This window comes from Bufo bufo, chromosome 4 (genome assembly GCF_905171765.1).
Source record: "Bufo bufo chromosome 4, aBufBuf1.1, whole genome shotgun sequence".
In the NCBI taxonomy this organism is placed as follows: Eukaryota; Metazoa; Chordata; class Amphibia; order Anura; family Bufonidae; genus Bufo; species Bufo bufo.
In genome coordinates, this window is record NC_053392.1 from 7,161,736 (window position 1) to 7,185,156 (window position 23,421).

General features: G+C 45.3%; 2 protein-coding genes across 2 annotated transcripts in view; both read left to right on the forward strand.

Moving 5' to 3' along the window:
• The window catches only part of LOC120998383 (gastrula zinc finger protein XlCGF67.1-like), a 32,896-nt gene extending 11,374 nt beyond the window's left edge, over positions 1-21,522 (forward strand). The window contains exons 2-3 of the mRNA XM_040429053.1: positions 19,379-20,059; positions 21,153-21,522. Coding sequence (XP_040284987.1) covers positions 19,379-20,059; positions 21,153-21,280 — 809 coding nt within the window. The 3' untranslated portion in view covers positions 21,281-21,522. The remainder of the gene's footprint in view (positions 1-19,378; positions 20,060-21,152) is intronic.
• Positions 1-23,421, forward strand: part of LOC120998324 (aspartic and glutamic acid-rich protein-like) — a 2,513,920-nt gene that overhangs the window by 587,040 nt on the left and 1,903,459 nt on the right. The gene's annotated exons all lie outside the window — the stretch shown is intronic.

The following is a 23,421-nucleotide window of genomic DNA, read 5'->3' on the forward strand; positions in this document are numbered from 1 at the left end:
GCATCTCGGTCAACAGTAGACTGCACATTCTATGCCAGCTGTGCCTGCAATGCCGAAACCTGGTCCTAATTACTGGCACAGCACTGGCAGTGAATGGCCGGAGGAATTGTCTCCGTTGACTGAGACACCAGCGCCACTTCCTTTGGCTTACAGATGCTAGCCTCAAACGTATGAACGAGTTTGGCCAGCATCCGAAGCCGTTTGGTGGTCTTGTTCAAAACCGTCCGTTTGTTAACACAAAGCTTGTCGTAACTACAAGCCTGTGCTAACAAATCGGACCACAGCATTTCTGCTGACTTGTATGTAGTGGGGAGGATGGGGTTAAATGTGCTGTGTCTGCTCAAGTGTTGCAGTGTGGGGAAGTCCATACTCACCGTTTGATGAGTGTTCATCTTCTCCTTGGCGCCGTACCTCTTCGTCCTAGCAGCTGCTTGGAAGAAGTCCATTTTCCCGGATCGCCTCTTCCCGACCAGCCTGACTTGTACGCCGCTCCCACGAAGATGGATCTCCTTCAGTGACGTGTCTTCTTCTCCCTTGCAATCACTTGAGCGATGCTTGTTGGTGCTGTACTTTTCCGTGTCTTCTTCTCTTACCCCAGCGACGGTGACCGTGTAAAGCAAATACAAAAGTATTAATTCACAGAACAATTATAGATTCTCTGCAAAAGATTTTGTTTTATTTCTGGTACTCTAAGGGAGGTATCGCTTCTCCTGTACGAATTATCGGGTCCTAGACGCTCAGACACTCCGCTGACCGCGTCTCTCCTGCCCGCTAATTCACAGTACTAGCGACCCTCAGCCTTAAGACCAAAAATAAACGCAAAATCCACGCAGTGGGCCTGGCTCGCCAATGTAAAGGGGGCATATTAATCACCAATATTTATGCAACCTACTAGCTGGCTCGCCAATGTAAAGGGGGAATATTAATCACCAATATTTATGCAAATATCGATAATTAATATTCATAAATGGGAGGAGCCATCTAGTGATAACTCCGCCCATTTATGCCTTTATATACTAATAATAATACTTTCGCTATGCTCTACACTGATCGCTATGCTAGCTGCATGCGCCTTACTAACTCGCTACCGCTAACAAGTACACGCTACACAAAAGGGTACAAATATAACGGTATTTATTACACCACGCAATACACTAACAATACACTACGCACGCAGTACACTACAATACAGCACTAAATATACAATCCTAAACTACACTACACATTCCCATTCCACCCATAAACTATCTATACAGTTCACACATTCAATATGAACAGCCCACCCACCTAGTACTATATACTATCCCTATGGGGCAGACGAAGGTAGACGGTGGCCTTACAGGGGTGTAAACCGACCACAAACACAAAGGGTTAACAATGGGGATAATATCAGAACTGTACAGCAATGCAAGGGTAAATACCCTGCAAGTGTACAGTGAGGGGGGGGGGGGGGGGGGGCGGGGTTTGGGCAGGGGTTACCACCAGGGTTTAATCAGGGTAGGGAAAGGGTTACACGGTGGCACTACAGGAGTGTATGTAGTCCACAGACACTAATACAGTAATAGGGGTGAGATACAGTGGGGGTCATCAGGGGGGTGTAACTGAACCACAAATACAATCAGGGGAACCAGTGGCACAGGATCAGGGGTACAAACGAGGATACAATAAGGCAAGGGTTTGGGGGATCAGGGTGTCCAGTAACACGGCAAGGGTAAATCAGGGCCCAGGGTACACATCAGGGGCAAGGGTTATAAGGGAGTATAAGGGGATTCAGTAGGCAGGGACCAGGGTCCATCAGGGGTTACCAGCACACAGGGACCGGGGTAATGCCTGGCAGGGAAAGGGTTAATCGTTGGTAGGATAGGGGTTGATCAGGGGGTCAGGGAATATACTTAATCCTTCCAGCGTTAGTAGGCCCTTTCCAGGCAGTCATCATGGAGCCGCTCTCTCCCATGTGTCTCTGAATCTAGTCTGGTTGCAAGAGGCCGCACCTATGCTCTGTTTGGGGCTTTATAGCCCAAAACCAGCCCCCCTCCTCCTTCTTCAACAGGAGGGTGATGACATCATCGTGGGGTCGTGTGACGGAATGCTAGAACTGAAACAAAGGACTTCCTGCACAAGCTGTAAGCCCCCAGCTGCTACAACATAACATCGCACACTCCCACGTCATAAACGAACCAGGCTGATCAATATATATATATATATACACATATACATACTACCCAACCTGGGGGCACTTAGGTATATACATCCATATAGGTGTTTGGGGCACATCTACATGCATGTCCATACACACAATATCATAAATGGGCAGTTATAAGCCCACATATATGTATATATACCTGGGGGAGATAGATGCATGCACTGCATACACACATCCCCATATATATATATATACACATATCTACATGAGAGGGACAGGAAATATATACTAACTATAAGGGGGCACATGTATATACTAATATAAGGGGGCACAGCTTCCAGGGACCACATATTTCCCACAGGGGCCACCATGGGCAGACGTGCGCAGATGCTGGGCACATTTGCGCACATCGTCCCATGATTCGGTGGTTAATGTATGCATATATATACCATACATGCCCGCACGTGTTTGCAGGCATGCATGGATATATATGCATACGTCTCAACCCTTCCTCAACAGTGACGCGCTGTCGGAGGGGAAGATTGTGGATTCGGATGCGGAAATGGATCTGGAGCAAACTTTCCAGATTGCATCCATGGTGGATAGTCTAGTATCTGCTATCCGGGATACTTTTCAGGTACAAGAGGACCTTCCCTCCACTAGCCACCAGGGGGTGTCTTTTTTTGCGTGCGAGATAAGCCTCTAAATCTTTTCCCTTGCACTACGAGGTTTCTGTGGTTGTAGCAAAAGCTTGGGAACAGCCAGGTCTGCGCTTGCTGATTCCAAAGCGGCTGGACCTGCTCTATCCGTTTACAGCTAATTGCATTATGAAATGGTCCTCTCCTCCGAAGGTGGATCCACCGGTCGCTTGCCTACGAAGAACATGGCCATTGCGGTGGCAGATGGCTCCTCTCTTCAAGACCCGGTAGACCGTCGCATTACACCAAAACCTGGCGGCGGATCTCCCTAATGCAGAGCTCCAATCCGTGGCAATCCAAATCTCTCAGGCAGGAAAGTACCTCTGCGAGGCGGCTTTGGATGCTGGTACTATGGTCGCGCGCTCTTCCGCTCTCGCAGTCTCTATTTGCCGGGAGCTCTGGCTTAAAGTTTGGGCGGCAGATTCCTCCTCTAAGCGCTCGCTTTTGAGCCTCCCTTTTACCGGGTCTCGACTCTTTTGTTCCCGGCTCAACGAGATCATATCGGAAGTGACGAGTGGGAAGAGAACTCATCTTCCACAACCCAGAGCGAAAAGTTCCTTTCGTCCTAGAGCTTCGTCCTCCTGTTATTAGTCCTTTCGGAGGTTCTCTGGCACCCGTCCGGCAGCTACCTCGGCGGCCAGACTGCCCACACAGGACCAGCGAAAAAAGCCATCCTTTACGCCCCAGCTGGCCTAGTGTCCGCAGGCTCGGCCACCACGTTCCTCTTCAGGAAAACAGTCTTCTGCATGAAGGAGCGCTTCCCCCTTTGCTGGTGGGGGGTGGTCTCCTCTTTCAGGAGACCTGACGAGCTCACATCTTGGACGCATGGACACTCAAGGTCATCACCTCGGGTTACAAAATAGAATTCAAGTCCATCCCTCCCAACCGTTTTTTCCTCTCACAACCCCCCAGGGATCCAGTTCAGGCTGCGGCATTCTTTCAGGCAGTTCAATCCCTTCTCACGTGGGGGGTGATAATTCCCCTAGAGGAAAGATTTACGGGTTTCTATTCAAACTTAAAAAAAATAAGGGGTTGGGTCAGCACAACCTGCCTGTAGGTGCAGATCGCTATGGCGAAATACATATACAAACGGAAAATGCAAATGTGATCGCACACTACATCCAGCACTCTGCCCTCCATGCTGGATGAGACATTGGTTTATATTTTGGCCAAAGCATAGTAAGCCACTCGCCGCGTCAAGGCTGTCTCATGAGTGGTCCCTAACTCTTGTTCCCACCTGTTCATGGGCCATGACAGCCACATAAAATCCAGGGAATGCAGGTCAGCATGCAAGCCAAGTACACTTTGCTTGTAACCCCGTCCGGTGCCATTACAGCTTTCATCGGATCCAGGGATGCAAGTACCAACATGCATGCTGAACCCACCATATACTTCTCCTGGAGCCAAATGGCTAATGGTAGGTTCTATACAAGCAGACTCAGTTTTATACTGACTTTAAAACCAGCCTCAAGGACAGATTAACTGGTCAGGTGTGCAATGACTCCAAGGAGATCGCCACGCCTCCAATATATACTACAAAGAAAAAAATAAGGGGTTGGGTCAGCACAACCTGCCTGTAGGTGCAGATCGCTCATGAGACAGCCTTGACGCGGCGAGTGGCTTACTATGCTTTGGCCAAAATATAAACCAATGTCTCATCCAGCATGGAGGGCAGAGTGCTGGATGTAGTGTGCGATCACATTTGCATTTTCTATTCAAACTTGTTTGTGGTTCCCAAAAAAGAAGGCGAGGTCCGCCTAGTGCTGGACCTCAAGGTGGTAAACCACTTCCTCCACATTCAACGGTTCAGGATGGAGTCCCTTCGCTCCGTGGTTGCTTTGTTGGTCCAAGAGGAAATTCTTGGCATCCTTAGACATTCAGGACGCCTACCTGCACGTTCCCATCGCAGCTGTTCACCAACGTTTTCTTCGTTTCGCTGTTCAGTTGTGCCATTACCAATTTGTCGCCCTTCCATTCGGTCTGGCAACAGCTCCTCGGCCTTTTCCGGTCCAGGGGCATTACTCTTCTCCCGTATCTGGATGACATTCTGATTAAGGCTCCGACAGTCACTCACAGTCACTCCACAGTGCAAGGAAAGTCTTGGGATCACCTTGGACACTCTCGCCCGATTCGGTTGGTTAGTGCAGTGTTTCCCAACCAGCGTGCCTCCAGCTGTTGCAAAACTACAACTCCCAGCATGCCCGGACAGCCTTTGGCTGTGCAGGCATGCTGGGAGTTGTAGTTTTGCAACACCTGGAGGCACACTGGTTGGGAAACACTGCGTTAGTGAATCTGCGAAAGTCCTCCCTCAGTTTTTCCACCCAGATCAGATTCCTCAGCATGACGCTGGACTCGGGCGCGGCATTGGTACGCCTTCCGCAGGACAAGAGATTGGACATCCAGCGGTCAGTGCGTCTGCTACTTTGGCGCCGCAGTACGTCAATCCGCAATTGTATCCTTCGAGGCAGTCCCATTGGCTCAGTTTCACACCAGGTTTTTTCAGCATGCCATTTTGTCTTGCTGGGACAAATTTCCGGATTCGCTGGATCGGGAGATTCACCTGTCTCGGCAGGTACAGTCGGCACTCTGTTGGTGCATCGCTCCTGCTCACCTGACGATGGGGAAATCCTTTCTCCCAGTCTCATGGACGGTTGTTACAACCGACGGCAGTCTTCACGGTTAGAGGGGCGTCTTAGCCACCCGGACGGTCCAGGGCGTTTGGTCTCAATCAGAGTCCAAACTGTCCATCAACATCTTGGAGCTCCGGGCAATTTATCTATCCCTTCGCCATTGGACTCCCCTACTGCAGGGCCGTCCGATCCGAGTGCAATCAGACAATGCCACCTTCGGTGGCTTATATCAACCACCAAGGGGGGACCCTGGCGGTGATGAAAGAATCCGCAAAGATTCTGCAGTGGGCGGAAGACCACGTTCCGGTGATATCTGCGGTCTACATTCTGGGAGTGGACAATTGGACGGCGGGTTTTCTCAGCCGGACAACGGTGGACCCGGGGGAGTGGTCTCTCCATCAGGAGGTGTTCAAGGCTCTCTGTCTCCGGTGGGGACGTCCAGTTGTGGACTTGATGGCGTCCAGGCTCAATCACAGGCTCCCTTGCTTCTTCTCTCGCGCAAGGGATCCCGAGGCACATGGCGTGGATGCTCTTGTGGCGCCATGGGACGACTTCTCGTTCCTGTACGTCTTTCCACCCTTACCTTTCCTGCCCCGGATTCTGCGCAGAATCAGGATGGAGAACATCCAGGCGATCCTGATTAATCCAGACTGGCCTCGTCGAGCCTGGTATTCAGAGCTCATTCTTCTTCTAGGGGATGCGCCGTGGCCCCTTCCACTCAGGGCTGACCTTCTTTCACAAGGTCCAGTCTTCCACCAGAGTTTGGATACGCTACGTTTAATAGCGTGGCTATTGAAACCTTCATTTCGAGACAGAAGGGTTTCTCTGATGCAGTCATTAGGACTATGATTAGAGCCAGGAAACCCTCATCATCCAAGATTTATTACAGGACTTGGAAGTCCTTCCTGCGCTTCTGTGAGGAGCGCGATCTCCCTCCCAGATGTTTTTTCCTTCCTAATATACTGGCAGCGTTTCTGCAGTCCCGATTGGAGCTTGGTCTGGCACATAGTTTGTTGAAAGGGCAGGTCTCGGCCCTGTCCATTTTTTTTCCAAAGGCCCCTGGCCGGGTTAGCTCTGATCAAGACGTTTATGCATGGGGTGGCTCACACAGTGCCCCCTTATCATCCCCCCTTTCATGCTTGGGACCTGAACTTGGTTCTGGGTTCTCTCCAGGCCATTCCGTTTGAACCTCTGAGGGAGGTCTCTCTTCGCTTGCTCTCCTGGAAAGTAGCCTTTTTGGTGGCCATCATCACATCTATCCGGAAAGTTTCAGAACTGGCAGCTCTTTCTTGCAAGGAGCCCTTCTTTGTGTTCTATCAGGATAAAGTGGTGCTTCGCCCCGTGCCATCTTTTCTACGTAAAGTAGTATCAGTTTTTCATGTTAATGAGGACATTGTTCTGCCCTCGTTTTGTCCGCAGCCTTCTCATCAGAGTGAGATCTTGCTCCATCGTCTGGATATGGTGTGGGCTTTGAAGACGTACCTATCAGTCATGGCCCCCTTTTGGGGTACGGATGCTTTGTTTGTCGTCCCAGAGGGTCTTCATAAGGGGTTGGCGGCCTCCAAGGTGACGATTGCTCAGTGGATTCGGTCTGCGATTGCTGAGGCTTATCGCTCCAGGGACTAGGCGCCTCCTCTTGGGATCACGGCTCACTCTACCAGAGCGGTCAGAGCTTCTAGGGCAAACCTACACCACGCTTCTGCGTCCCAATTGTGTAAGGCAGCAACTTGGTCCACCTTCACAAAATTTTACCGGGTGCACTCTCTGGCATCGGCGGATGCTGCTCTTGGCCGCAGAGTCTTGCAGGCCGCAGTGTAGTGACTTCCATGAGGGAGTTGTTTTCTTGGAGGTGTTGCTTCCCTCCCCGGGGACTGCTTTAGGACGTCCCACGGACCTGTGTCCCCCAATGATTTGAGCGAGAAAACAAGATTTTTGTGAACTCGCTTGTAAAATCTCTATCTCGCTTTATTCATTGGGGGACACATCACCCACCCATTGTTCTTAGTGCGGCAGGTGGGGTTCATGGGTTGCCAGTTGGGACCTTGTTTTGCTTTGGTCTTATGGCAGTGTGCAGTTCTTGTTTGGTTTTCAGTTTACTTCTGCTTCTCCTACTGCTGGAGCACAAACTGATATGCTCTCTCCAGACTGGAGGAGGTATAGCTGGCAGCGGAGGAGCTAACAGTTTTCAGCCTAGTGTCGCCTCCTAGTGGCAGCAGCAAGCTATACCTACGGTCCTGTGTCCCCTAATAAATAAAGCGAGAAAGAGATTTTACAGGTGAGTTCACAATGTCGTTTTTTTCCCCAGGCTTGTAAATACATTTTGGCAAGCTGTTAGATGAAAAGCATAGTAAAGCATGGTTATCACCTTCAGTCCCGGCCCCAGAAAAATACAAAATCTCAGATTTACATGCAAATTCAGAAAGAGCTTTTGCAGTAAACAAGGAGAAACCTCAGGGAGATTAATCCATACCTGGCGTGTAAGGAAATTCAGGATGGAGTCCATCCAATCCACAATCAAGTATCGTTTCAAGGACTGTGTGATGGGCACAATAGTTATGAAAGATGCTTAGTATCGCGTGCCGATTCTTCGTTTTCTTATTTTTTTTATTTTTTATTACAGGGTTACGGGGGAAAAACAAATTTGGGTTTCTTTATTTTCAATATCGTGCCCTATTGTTTTGGAGTCTACCAAGCCCCCAGACTGTTCGCGGCGAGACCCGTGTAGCCCTTTGAATAGGCCACCATAAAAAGGGATATTGTCGGTCATTGGGTTAAAGAGGTTTTCAGGTTTAATGTTTCCTCCGCTCCAGATAAATAGCATGGGATGCATTTAAGGCTTTTGAATTAAAGGGGTTCTCCAGGCTTTTACTATAAATATCAGATCAGCGGTGGCCTGACGCTTGGCACCCTCGCCGATCACTGCGCACATGCCGTCTCCCTTCCTGGTCACCGCTGCTGCTGTCTATGGCAAAGCTCTCCTGTGAGCGGCGTCACATCTTCTGTACTTTATTTCACACCATCAACACTGATCCATCTTCAATATCTTTTCTTACGCGTTTCGATCATAACGTCTTAGTCACAGCCGGGGTTACACTAATAAATGCCATCTTTACATAATGTCCAGTCTGAGACTCCCAGCATGCACCTCTCACTATGGGGTGAGCGCCGGCCCCTGTGGTTACCAAACCTTAGTGAAAACAGATGGAATTGGAAACCTGAGCATGGTGGAGAGTCACTCCTGAAGTGTTAGTAGGTGAGCGACGGTGGGATGTTATGTCCGTCAGTACGCCTCTCCTTCCTCTAATTTTTCCCACACATCTGAAACCATCTGGATTGTTCTTGTGATGTTGTATGAAATGTTTGGAGGCCGAGGAAGGGTTAACTGCACTTTTGCTGGTGACAAATGCTTCCGCAGGGCAGGTTGTGCAGCCACGTACTGGACACTGCAAAACGTGCAAGTTATTCCACTAGGTATGTAGTGGAGCAGTGGATGTAGGACTGGATCTGCGGTGCAAGATGGAAACAGATGCCGCACTTCCAAAAACCTGCAAGCTTTGCAGATATTGTGTCCGCACTTATGGGAACCATTCACACTAAGCTAAGTAGCCGCAAACAAACTGTGTGAACCGGAGCTGATAAAGCGTCTCATATCTAATGCTTTACATCTACAATTTACTGCACATTCTCATTCTTTTTTAATCAGTTTTTTGGATTTAAATATTTACAGTGGTCTTGTCTGAGGTGAAATCCGTCCGTCCACGTAGCGTAAACCCGTCTCGTGTCATCCAATACACTGTAAAAAAGCCGCCAGTATGAGTGAACTTTTATAGGGCAAAGAGAAACTGCTCCACTGAAGGTGGGACTGCAAGTACCAGACTAACTGGGCGAGGCTATCCCGGGTGGACTGTCCATCGGGCAGCGCAGAATTAACATGATCAGCGGTGATGGTAAATCCAAAGCACAGAGCGAGACGCAGTCAAAAACCGTGAACAATTCCAGGAAATACAGAGGATATTTGACCATTTCTCCCCATTCTGAGACAAGGCCACGTGCCGGATAAAACTGCCGCAGAAGGAGCGCAGATTGTGCCTAAGAAGGCCCCAACATTGGGACCGCAAAAAACTGCGGATACTTGGCTTAGTGTGAATGGTTCTCATAAGTGCGGACACAATATCTGCAAAACTTGCAGGTTTTTGGAAGTGGTGCATCTTTTTTAGGGCTCATGCACACGAACATGCCATGTTTTGCTGTCTGTATATTGCGGATCCTCAAAATACGGATGCCGCCCATGTGCCATCTGCAATTTACGGATCAGGCGGCCCATTATAGAAAAGCCTATTCTTATCCGCAAAGCGAACAAGAATAAAACATGGTTATAAATTTTTGCGGGGCCACGGAACGGAGCAACGGATTCGGACAGCACACAGAGTGCGGCCTACTGTAGTAAATGGGTCTACACCCGAGCCACAAAAAATGTGTCTAGGGTGCGGAACCAAACCGCGTTCATGTGAATGCGCCCTAAGGCTACTTTCACATCTGCGTTTTTGCAGGATCCGGCAGGGTTCAGCAAAAACACTTCCGTTAGGATATTACAACCGTCTGTATCTGTAATAAACGGATCCGGTTCTATTATCTTCAAAATGACCAAGATGCATCCAGCGCCAAAACCAGTGTAAGTCAATGGTTCCGGATCCGTTTTCTCAGACACATTATCCCATGACCACTGCATGCAGCGTTTTCTGTCCGGCCAAATGGGACAGAATGTAATCTGGTGACTCCGTTCAGTTTTGTCCCCATTGACAGCGAAGGGACAGAACTGAAGCGTTTTCCTCCGGTATTGAGATTCTACGACATATCTCAATACCGGAAAGGAGAATCCTGCAGCACAGAGGACACTACATTCCTAGTCCAATAACTTGTACTTACTGCAATGTCCAGTACGGGGGCTGCACAACCTGCCCTTTAACCCTTTCTACCTCTGCCTTCCCAGAGCCATAACTTGTTTATTTGTCTGTTCACATCGCCAGATCTGGGCTTGTTTTTTGCAGGACAAGTTGTGCTTTCCAACCCCACCATTTAATATTGCATATGATGTAGTGGGAAGCCGGAAATAAATTCCAAAATGTTTTTTTTATTTACGACGTTCGATGTGCGATAAAACTGACCAGTTAATATTATTCTACAGGTCAGTACGAATCCGGCGATACCTTATATGTATAGTTTTTCTTGTGTTTTGATGGTGATAAAATAATAAAAAAAAGTGGGATAAAATCTGTTTTATTTTTTCGTCTCTATATTTTGACCCTTAGAACTTTTTTGTAATTATGTCTACGGAGCTGTATGGGGGCGAACGGAACTTTTAATTGATGCCTTTCTGGGGGGTGTATGACTTTTTGATCACTTTTTATTTCATTTTTTTGTAGAAAATAAAGCGACCAGAAATGGTGAATCAGCCATTTTGGCGCTTTTTTCTGTTTTGCTGTTTGCCGTATGGGGAACATATTTTTATACTATGGGCGGTTTCGCACATGGCGACACCCATGATGTGTAATTTTTTTAATTTGTTTAGTTTTTATTTTTATTTTGGGAAAAGGGTGTTTTTTTTTGTGTGTTTTTTGCACTTTTTTATAGTTCCCATAGTGAACTATAACCAGCAGTCATTAGATTGCTGTTCTCATAGACCCCAGTGCACTAGCCTTGGAGTCTATGAGAAAATTGCTTGTTTCCTATGGAGCCCTATTACAGGTTAGAGCTCCACAGGAAAGACTGTGCAGCCGCCTCCGGTCATTCACAAAGACGGGGGCTGCTGCACGCATGCTCGGCTTCTCCGATCGCTGCAGGGGGGAGCAGGAGCATCACCGGCAGACGCGCGCTTCCAGTATTTTACGCGCTCAGATGCCGTGGTCAGGATTGACCACGGCATCTGAGGGGTTAAATGCCGGTTTTTCGGATATTAGCCGCGAGTGTCTGCTATAAGAAACAGGCAGCCATCCGCAGCTATGGCGCCCGCTCCTCTCATTAGCGGACATCATCTTTAAAGACCCGCCCCATGCCGTACTATTATGGCGCTGGTCGGAAAAGGGTTAAAGGGCTCATGCACAAAACATACTTTTGGTCTGCATCTGTTCAGCAGTTTTTGTGGGTCGGATGCGGACCCATTCACTTCAGTGGGGCTGTAACAGATGCGGACAGCACACCATGTGTGTCCACATCCGTATGTCCGTTCCGTGGCCCTGCAAAAAAATTAGAACACGTCCTACAACACAGATGGTTTAGATGTATGGGAACTGAAAAAGTTAAATGATGCGGGGGGTGGGGGAGGGGGGATTCAGAAGAGAAGATGACTGAACGAGAGGCGTACTGAAATCTAGATATCCAGAAGGAGGGAATGACGGATAACATCCCACTATTGCTAATGGTGATGAGCGAAAGCTGCGGATCCTAGAACCGAAGTCGCTTCCCTCAAAACTTCGGATTAATGCTGTATGGAGATCTGTCTCCTTACAGCATTAAAATGTACGGCCTCCGATGAGGAGAAGTCTCGCAAGAGTTCATGGAATAACTGCGGCATTTGAAGTGGAAAACGACTTTGAGGCTGGGTTCACACTTGAGCGTTTTACAGCGCGTTCAAACGCGCTGTAAAACGCTCAACACATGAAAACCAATGCTTCCCTATGGCCCTGGTTCTCACTTGAGCGTTTTACAGCGCGTTTGAACGCGCTGAAAAACGCCCTACGCTCAAACAAGTTCTTGAGCTTCTTTGGGGCGTTTTGACGCGCGTTTGTGGCCATAGGACACTGCAGTCAATCACACAAACGCGCGTCAAACGCGCGTTTACTATTGCAAAAAACGCGCATAAAAACGCGCGTTAAACGCGCATATCAAATACGCTCAGGTCTGAACCCAGCCTAAAACTTGGATCCGAGCTCTGCTTAACCACCTCAGCCCCCAGTGCTTAAACACCCTGAAAGACCAGGCCACTTTTTACACTTCTGACCTACACTACTTTCACCGTTTATTGCTCGGTCATGCAACTTACCACCCAAATGAATTTTACCTCCTTTTCTTCTCACTAATAGAGCTTTCATTTGGTGGTATTTCTTTGCTGCTGACATTTTTACTTTTTTTGTTATTAATCGAAATTTAACAATTTTTTTGCAAAAAAATGACATTTTTCACTTTCAGTTGTAAAATTTTGCAAAAAAAAACGACATCCATATATAAATTTTGCTCTAAATTTATTGTTCTACATGTCTTTGATAAAAAAAAAATGTTTGGGTAAAAAAAAAATGGTTTGGGTAAAAGTTATAGCGTTTACAAACTATGGTACAAAAATGTGAATTTCCGCTTTTTGAAGCAGCTCTGACTTTCTGAGCACCTGTCATGTTTCCTGAGGTTCTACAATGCCCAGACAGTAGAAACACCCCACAAATGACACCATTTCGGAAAGTAGACACCCTAAGGTATTCGCTGATGGGCATAGTGAGTTCATAGAACTTTTTATTTTTTGTCACAAGTTAGCGGAAAATGATGATTTTTTTTTTTTTTTTTTTTCTTACAAAGTCTCATATTCCACTAACTTGTGACAAAAAATAAAAAGTTCTATGAACTCACTATGCCCATCAGCAAATACCTTGGGGTCTCTTCTTTCCAAAATGGGGTCACTTGTGGGGTAGTTATACTGCCCTGGCATTCTAGGGGCCCAAATGTGTGGTAAGGAGTTTGAAATCAAATTCTGTAAAAAATGACGAGTGAAATCCGAAAGGTGCTCTTTGGAATATGGGCCCCTTTGCCCATCTAGGCTGCAAAAAAGTGTCACACATCTGGTATCTCTGTATTCAGGAGAAGTTGGGGAATGTGTTTTGGGGTGTCATTTTACATATACCCATGCTGGGTGAGATAAATATCTTGGTCAAATGCCAACTTTGTATAAAAAAAATGGGAAAAGTTGTCTTTTGCCAAGATATTTCTCTCACCCAGCATGGGTATATGTAAAATGACACCCCAAAACACATTCCCCACCTTCTCCTGAGTACGGAGATACCAGATGTGTGACACTTTTTTGCAGCCGAGGTGGGCAAAGGGGCCCATATTCCAAAGAGCACCTTTCGGATTTCACTCGTTATTTTTTACAGAATTTGATTTCAAACTCCTTACCACACATTTGGCCCCTAGAATGCCAGGGCAGTATAACTACCCCATAAGTGACCCCATTTTGGAAAGAAGAGACCCCAAGGTATTCGCTGATGGGCATAGTGAGTTCATGGAAGTTTTTATTTTTTGTCACAAGTTAGTGGAATATGAGACTTTGTATGAAAAAAAAAAATAAAAAAAAATCATCATTTTCCACTAACTTGTGACAAAAAATAAAAAATTCTAGGAACTCGCCATGCCCCTCACGGAATACCTTGGGGTGTCTTCTTTCCAAAATGGGGTCACTTGTGGGGTAGTTATACTGCCCTGGCATTTTCCAGGGGCCCTAATGTGTGGTAAGTAGGTAAATGACCAGTGAAATCCGAAAGGTGCTCTTTGGAATTTGGGCCCCTTTGCCCACCTAGGCTGCAAAAAAGTGTCACACATCTGGTATCTCCGTACTCAGGAGACGTTGGGGAATGTGTTTTGGGGTGTCTTTTTACATATACCCATGCTGGGTGAAAGAAATATCTTGGCAAAAGACAACTTTTCCCATTTTTTTATACAAAGTTGGCATTTGACCAAGATATTTATCTCACCCAGCATGGGTATATGTAAAATGACACCTCAAAACACATTCCCCAACTTCTCCTGAGTACGGCGATACCACATGTGTGACACTTTTTTGCAGCCTAGATGCGCAAAGGGGCCCAAATTCATTTTAGGAGGGCATTTTTAGACATTTGGATACCAGACTTCTTCTCACGCTTTGGGGCCCCTAGAATGCCAGGGCAGTATAAATACCCCACATGTGACCCCATTTTGGAAAGAAGACACCCCAAGGTATTCAATGAGGGGCATGGCGAGTTCATAGAAATTTTTTTTTTTTGGCACAAGTTAGCGGAAATTGATATTTTTTATTTTTTTTCTCACAAAGTCTCCCGTTCCGCTAACTTGGGACAAAAATTTCAATCTTTCATGGACTCAATATGCCCCTCACGGAATACCTGGGGGTGTCTTCTTTCCGAAATGGGGTCACATGTGGGGTATTTATACTGCCCTGGCATTCTAGGGGCCCTAAAGCGTGAGAAGAAGTCTGGAATATAAATGTCTAAAAAATTTTACGCATTTGGATTCCGTGAGGGGTATGGTGAGTTCATGTGAGATTTTATTTTTTGACACAAGTTAGTGGAATATGAGACTTTGTAAGAAAAAAAAAAAAAAATTCCGCTAACTTGGGCCAAAAAAATGTCTGAATGGAGCCTTACAGCGGGGTGATCAATCACAGGGGGGTGATCAATGACAGGGGGGGTGATCAATGACAGGGGGGTGATCAGGGAGTCTATATGGGGTGATCACCACAGTCATTGATCACGCCCCTGTAAGGCTTCATTCAGACGTCCGGATGCGTTTTGCGGATCCGATCCATCTATCAGTGCATCCGTAAAAATCATGCGGACATCTGAATGGAGCTTTACAGGGGGGTGATCAATGACAGGGGGGTAATCAATGACAGGGAGGTGATCAGGGAGTCTATATGGGGTGATCACCACAGTCATTGATCACGCCCCTGTAAGGCTTCATTCAGACGTCCGGATGCGTTTTGCGGATCCGATCCATCTATCAGTGGATCCGTAAAAATCATGCGGACATCTGAATGGAGCTTTACAGGGGGGTGATCAGGGAGTCTATATGGGGTGATAACCACAGTCATTGATCACGCCCCTGTAAGGCTTCATTCAGACGTCCGGATGCGTTTTGCGGATCCGATCCATCTATCAGTGGATCCGTAAAAATCATGCGGACATCTGAATGGAGCTTTACAGGGGGGTGATCAATGACAGGGGGGTAATCAATGACAGGGAGGTGATCAGGGAGTCTATATGGGGTGATCACCACAGTCATTGATCACGCCCCTGTAAGGCTTCATTCAGACGTCCGGATGCGTTTTGCGGATCCGATCCATCTATCAGTGGATCCGTAAAAATCATGCGGACATCTGAATGGAGCTTTACAGGGGGGTGATCAGGGAGTCTATATGGGGTGATAACCACAGTCATTGATCACGCCCCTGTAAGGCTTCATTCAGACGTCCGGATGCGTTTTGCGGATCCGATCCATCTATCAGTGGATCCGTAAAAATCATGCGGACATCTGAATGGAGCTTTACAGGGGGGTGATCAGGGAGTCTATATGGGGTGATAACCACAGTCATTGATCATGCCCCTGTAAGGCTTCATTCAGACGTCCGGATGCGTTTTGCAGATCGGATCCATCTATCAGTGCATCCGTAAAAATCATGCGGACATCTGAATGGAGCTTTACAGGGGGTTGATCAATGACAGGGGTGTAATCAATGACAGGGGGGTGATCAGGGAGTCTATATGGGGTGATAACCACAGTCATTGATCACGCCCCTGTAAGGCTTCATTCAGACGTCCGGATGCGTTTTGCGGATCCGATCCATCTATCAGTGGATCCGTAAAAATCATGCGGACATCTGAATGGAGCTTTACAGGGGGGTGATCAATGACAGGGGGGTGATCAATGACAGGGGGGTGATCAGGGAGTCTATATGGGGTGATCAGGGGCTAATAAGGGGTTAATAAGTGACCGGGGGGGGGGGGTGTAGTGTAGTGTAGTGGTGCTTGGTGGGACTTTACTGAGCTACCTGTGTCCTCTGGTGGTCGATCCAAACAAAGGGGACCACCAGAGGACCAGGTAGCAGGTATATTAGACGCTGTTATCAAAACAGCGTCTAATATACCTGTTAGGGGTTAAAAAAAACACATCTCCAGCCTGCCAGCGAACGATCGCCGCTGGCAGGCTGGAGATCCACTCTCTTACCTTCCGTTCCTGTGAGCGCGCGCGCCTGTGTGCGCGCGTTCACAGGAAATCCCGGCTCACGCGAGATGACGCATATATGCGTCGCTGAGCGCAGGGCTGCCACCTCTGGAACGCGAATCTGCGTACAGCGGTCCGGAGGTGGTTAAGATCCGAGGTAGCAGTCAGAACCATAGGAGCACAGTGTAATTGTACTAGACTCCAATGCATACATGCCCCAACATGAGCCCTCGTACAGCTCCGTGCACATAATAATTGTATTATAAATGAATCATAAATGAGGGTAAGAATATGCTGATTCAAAAAAAAAAAAGTTTTTTCCCCAAAATGTTTCATTCCCCCCCCAGTATTAAAACTATACACATTTGATATCATAATCGAAGTGACAGGTCAGTTTTACCTCATAGGAAATGCTGTAAAAACTAAAGCCATAAAACTTTGGCGGAATTATTTATTTATAATTCCACCCCATTTGGAACTTTTTCCACACTCTCCCACTACATTTTATGCAACCATAAATGGTGCCAGTAAAAAGTACTACAACTGCAACAAAAAATCTCGCATACGGCTATGTGAATGGATAAATAAAAAAGTTATGGCTTTGGGAAAGCTGGGAGTGAAAAACTAAAATGGAAAACTGCCAGAACATTAAAGGATTAATGTCCCAGGATTAAGGGGAGGGGGGGGGGGGGGATCACTGAGGGCAGACCAGAATCTGGGACGTCACTGAAGCATGTTAGCTTATGTTCTGAATACCTTTTTTCCGCCCTGACTTCGGAACACATTCTGTGTCATACTCCAGGCTGATCGATCATCTAGTAGATGATTTATCCGCACACTGTAGCAAGAAAAAGTGACCTCCTTCCTCCTGTCACAATTTCCTTGCGCAAATTCGCTCCATTGATGTAGACTAAATCTGCAAGCAGATCCTCAATATGCAAACTGCAGAAACTCAGGAGACGTTCGAGAGTCATCCTTAAATACATAGCAGAGAAGGGAAAAGGTGTATTCCTCACATTCCTGATGGATCCACTTCTGACTGGCACAAAAATTTGTATTTTATATTGTATGTGTCTCTCCAGACTAAGGCCAGATTCACATGAGGTTATTACGGACATATTATCCATCTGTATTATGCAAATGTGTCACGACCACAGGTTCAGCTGACATCAACTCACAGCATCATAGATACATGTGCACGTAACATAGATGGATATGTCTGTATATACAGTTGCAAGAAAAAGTATGTGAACCCTTTGGAATGATAGGGATTTCTGCACAAATTGGTCATAAAATGTGATTTGATCTTCATCTAAGTCCCAACAATAGACAATCACAGTCTGCTTAAACTAATAACACACAAAGAATTACATTTTACCATGTTTTTATTGAACACACCATGTAAATATTCACAGTGCAGGTGGAAAAAGTATGTGAACCCCTAGACTAATGACATCTCTAAGAGCTAATTGGAGTGAGGTGTCAGCCAACTGGGGTCCAATTAATGAGATGAGATTGGAGGTGTTGGTTACAGCTGCCCTGCCCTATAAAAAAAAAAAACACCAGTTCTGGGTTTGCTTTTCACAAGAAGCATTGCCTGATGTGAATGATGCCTCGCACAAAAGAGCTCTCAGAAGACCTACGATTAAGAATTGTTGACTTGCATAAAGCTGGAAAGGGTTATAAAAGTATCTCCAAAAGCCTTGCTGTTCATCAGTCCACGGTAAGACAAATTGTCTATAAATGGAGAAAGTTCAGCACTGCTGCTACTCTCCCTAGGAGTGGCCATCCTGTAAAGATGACTGCAAGAGCACAGCGCAGACTGCTCAATGAGGTGAAGAAGAATCCTAGAGTGTCAGCTAAAGACTTACAAAAGTCTCTGGCATATGCTAACATCCCTGTTAGCGAATCTACAATAAGTAAAACACCAAACAAGAATGGATTTCATGGGAGGATACCACAGAGGAAGCCAACAGAGGAAGCCACTGCTGTCCAAAAAAAAAACATTGCTGCACGTTTGCAGTTTGCACAAGAGCACCTGGATGTTCCACAGCAGTACTGGCAAAATATTCTGTGGAAAGATGAAACCAAAGTTGAGTTGTTTAGAAGAAACACACAACGCCATGTGGGGAGAAAAATAGGCACAGCACACCAACATCAAAACCTCATCCCAACTGTGAAGTATGGTGGTGGGGGCATCATGGTTTGGGGCTGCTTTGCTGCATCAGGGCCTGGACAGATTGCTATCATAGAAGGAAAAATTAATTCCCAAGTTTATCAAGACATTTTGCAGGAGAACTTAAGGCCATCTGTCCACTACATGAAGCTCAACAGAAGATGGGTGTTGCAACAGGACAAAGATCCAAAGCATAGAAGTAAAACAACAACAGAATGGATTAAACAGAAGAAAATACGCCTTCTGGAGTGGCCCAGTCAGAGTACTGACCTCAACCCGATTGAGATGCTGTGGCATGACCTCAAGAAAGTGATTCACACCAGACATCCCAAGAATATTGCCGAACTGAAACAGTTCTGTAAAGAGGAATGGTCAAGAATTACTCCTGACCGTTGTGCACGTCTGATCTGCAACTACAGGAAACGTTTGTTTGAAGTTATTACTGCCAAAGGAGGTTCAACCAGTTATTTAATCCAAGGGTTCACATACTTTTTCCACCTGCACTGTGAATGTTTACATGGTGTTTTCAATAAAAACATGGTAACCTTTAATTCTTTGTGTGTTAGTTTAAGCATACTGTGATTGTCTATTGGTCATTTTATGACCAATTTGTGCAGAAATCCATATCATTCCAAAGGCATCACATTTTTTTATTTTTTTGCAACTGTATGTGAATTCGGCCTCATTGGAATGTGATATATTTATCAAATTGTTTTAACCAAAAAATCATAAAATCTATTATTTATCTTAACAGAAAATCCCTGTGAGAAGCCTGACGGAAACATCATGTTATCTCTAGATTGTAAAGAAGATGAAGATACCATGCAGCGCTCTTCAGGAGAAAACTTAATTACCTGTAATGTACATCCAGAACTTCACAGTGCATCAAATAATTCCCCCAAGAATGAGGAACTTTCTAATGACCAATCACAGATTATTAACCCAAGTCCAAATCTTTCATATAATCATCCTAAACATGAGGTATCTTCTCCTGACCAATCACAGATTATTACCCCAAATATAGGGCAGAAACTGGGTAAAAGGTTTCATTGTGGGGTACGTGAAAAACATTTCAGATATAAGTCAGAGCTTTCTGTAAACAAAAGTAGTTATCCAGGAGAGAAGCCGCATTCATGTTCAGAATGTGGGAAATGCTTTACTCGGAAACAAAGCCTTGATCTACATAAGAAAATTCACATAGGAGAGAAGCCATATTCATGTTCAGAATGTGGGAAATGCTTTAAGACGAAATCAAAACTTGATGAACATAAAAGAATCCACACAGGAGAGAAGCCATATTCATGTTCAGAATGTGGGAAATGCTTTACTCGGAAACAAAGCCTTGATCTACATAAGAAAATTCACACAGGAGAGAAGCCATATGCATGTTCAGAATGTGGGAAATGCTTTACTTGGAAACAAAGCCTTGATCGACATAAGAAAATTCACATAGGAGAGAAGCCATATTCATGTTCAGAATGTGGGAAATGCTTTAAGACGAAATCAAAACTTGATGAACATAAAAGAATCCACACAGGAGAGAAGCCATATTCATGTTCAGAATGTGGGAAATGCTTTGTCCAGAAAGCAAGCCTTGATAAACATAAAAGAATCCACACAGGAGAGAAGCCATATTCATGTTCAGAGTGTGGGAAATGCTTTACTCGGAAACAAAGCCTTGATCTACATAAGAAAATTCACACAGGAGAGAAGCCATATGCATGTTCAGAATGTGGGAAATGCTTTACTCGGAAACAAAGCCTTGATCTACATAAGAAAATTCACACAGGAGAGAAGCCATATTCATGTTCAGAGTGTGGTAAATGCTTTATCCAGAAATCACATCTTGATGTACATAAAATAATTCACACAGGAGAGAAGCCATATTCATGTTCAGAATGTGGGAAATGTTTTATCCATAAGGAAAGCCTTGATCTACATAAGAAAATTCACACAGGAGAGAAGCCATATGCATGTTCAGAATGTGGGAAATGCTTTACTCGGAAACAATGTTTTGATCTACATAAGAAAATTCACACAGGAGAGAAGCCATATTCATGTTCAGAATGTGGGAAATGCTTTAAGACTAAATCAAAACTTGATGAACATAAAAGAATTCACACAGGAGAGAAGCCATATTCATGTTCAGAATGTGGGAAATGCTTTGTCCAGAAAGCAAGCCTTGATAAACATAAAAGAATTCACACAGGAGAGAAGCTGTATTCATGTTCAGAGTGTGGGAAATGCTTTAACCAGAAATCAAGCCTTAATGAACATAAAAGAATTCACACAGGAGAGAAGCCATATCCATGTTCAGAATGTGGGAAATGCTTTATGCGGAAAGCACACCTTGATGGACATAAAAAAAATTCACACAGGAGAGAAGCCATATTCATGTTCAGAGTGTGGTAAATGTTTTACATATAAGTCATATCTTGTTAAACATCAGAGAATTCACACAGGAGAGAAGCCATATTCATGTTCAGAATGTGGGAAATGCTTTATTCAGAATTCAAGCCTTAATGTACATAAAAGAATTCACACAGGAGAGAAGCCATATTCATGTTCAGAGTGTGGTAAATGTTTTATAGATAAATTACGTCTGGTTCGACATCAGAGAATTCACACAGGAGAGAAGCAATATTCATGTTCATAATGTGGGAAATGCTTTGTCACAAAATCAAATTTTAATCAACATAAGAGAATCCACACATTAGAGAAGACATGATGTTTTGTTTAAGAATAATGTTTTATAAAGAAATTAGTCTTTCAAACTTGCAGACTTGTGTGTTCATTTTACCTCATTGTGCCAATATTCTATGTGAGTGAGCAACAGAACTCCTACTCACAAGTCGCTGGTACAAAACCTTTTGTTTGTTTTATTTCTTTTTACTTCATTCCAATATAAAATGGTGTTACATCATGAGGGACGCTGAGACGGACATCGTTCACACCTCCTCCCATCCACGCGACGTTTCGGGAGAACACGCCTCCTTACTCATGCGTGCAGGTAGAGGGGGAGGTGGGATTTTTATAGCACCAACAGCTGATAAATATATACAAACCATATAGTTTTATACAAAATGCATAGCTATAAATAACCCTAACACATGAAAGTGATCAATCATATAAATGCACTAAAGCTACAAATTTCATTTAACCCTTTAGGTATTAAAGACTGGAGTTTCACTATCCAAAATGTGTCCCTTTGTAACAATCTCCTACTGTTATCCTCCTCATGGACTACACTTTTTACCACCTCCAGAACCTGCCACCTGAGCTCTGACACCTGATGGGTTCGATTATAAAAATGTCGAGCGACCGTAGTTTCACCTTGTTTTTTCACCTCCACTGTTCCCATCTTACTCTGCCTTCTGAGTTCCTTCCTAATGCTGGACGTATGCTCATTGATTCTGATCCTTATAGACCGAGATGTTTGCCCAACATATATCTTACCACACGGGCATTTCAAGCAGTATATGACATTACATGTCTCGCGCGTTGCAAAATCTTTAATTTGTATCCTGTCTCCCTGTGTGGGGTGCACTACAGCGTCACCTTTTATTATAGCACTACAATTCCCACAGAACGCCCCCTTCTCTGAGTTTCAAGGAAACTCTGTCTTTCAATTTTTTTAGGGCGTATGTCACTAATCAGCATGTTATTCAGAGAGGCAAAAAGTGATTTATCAACAAACCTCCCAAATTTTTGATCATGTTTTAATATCTACCAATATTTCAGAATAACCTAATTTTTATTAGTTTAGAATGTCAAACATATTTGGAAAGATTACACAAATTGTTTCTTTTGCTTCTCCCTCTTTTTAACCTGTCTGATGTCCTGTCTTGTTTTTTTTTTACCAACCTCTATTCCAATTTCAGTGACCTCTTTCTTATTATAACCCCTCTGTGTGAATTTATTTCCCATCAATAAGCGATATTTTTTCGTATTATTTGCCAGTACTAGATATTCTTCTGGCCCGTGTGAACTGGCTCCTAGGTATCTTAAAAAAATGTGAGGGACGTGGTGGCTGGAATGAAGCTGCAGGTTATTTCGATCTGTGGTCTTTGTGAATAGTGTGGTCTCAAATCCTCCCTCTACGTGCCGTAATTCAACATCCAAGAAATGAATAACATTTTCATCATAACTCAGTGTAAGTTTGATGGAATTATGGCACTCGTTTAAATGGGTAACAAACTGTAGAAGGGAAGATTGATCACCCCTCCACAGCATAAACACATCGTCCACATAGCGAAGCCACCCACACAAAATACATGTCGTGTCTCAAATGCTTTCATGAAAATATTAGTGAAACTCGGAGAAGCTGAAAGTAAAAATCGCTATCAAACCGAAAATAATTTTTCCATTTCATCCACCACCACAGCCACAATGAGAGATGACCCTTGACCTCTGTAGGGGCAGGAATACACAGAGAGCGTTTAAATTGCCCCCACCCCTTCTCCCCCTCAGTGTTTTCCTGCCCCTACGGATTAAGCACGCAGAGAGAGTCCTCCCTGTTGGGAGGTGAAGATCAGGCAGATTTTACCTTCATCTCCTGCTGCCTTCCCGCGGCAAGGGCTATGGCTAGACAACGTGGATGCTTGCCCTGGCTTATGCTGGGACCCGCGCTCCATCTTAGATCACGGTCTTCCTTCCACTGCATATCGGAAGCTGACCGCTGACGCTGGATCCACGTGGGGTCCCTTTGATCTTACGGCGGAACCAGGGCGCATTGCACAGGGAAGTGCTTGTGGATGACTTCAGTGGCCAGGAAGCGTTTTAAAAAAGTGGCGCTCA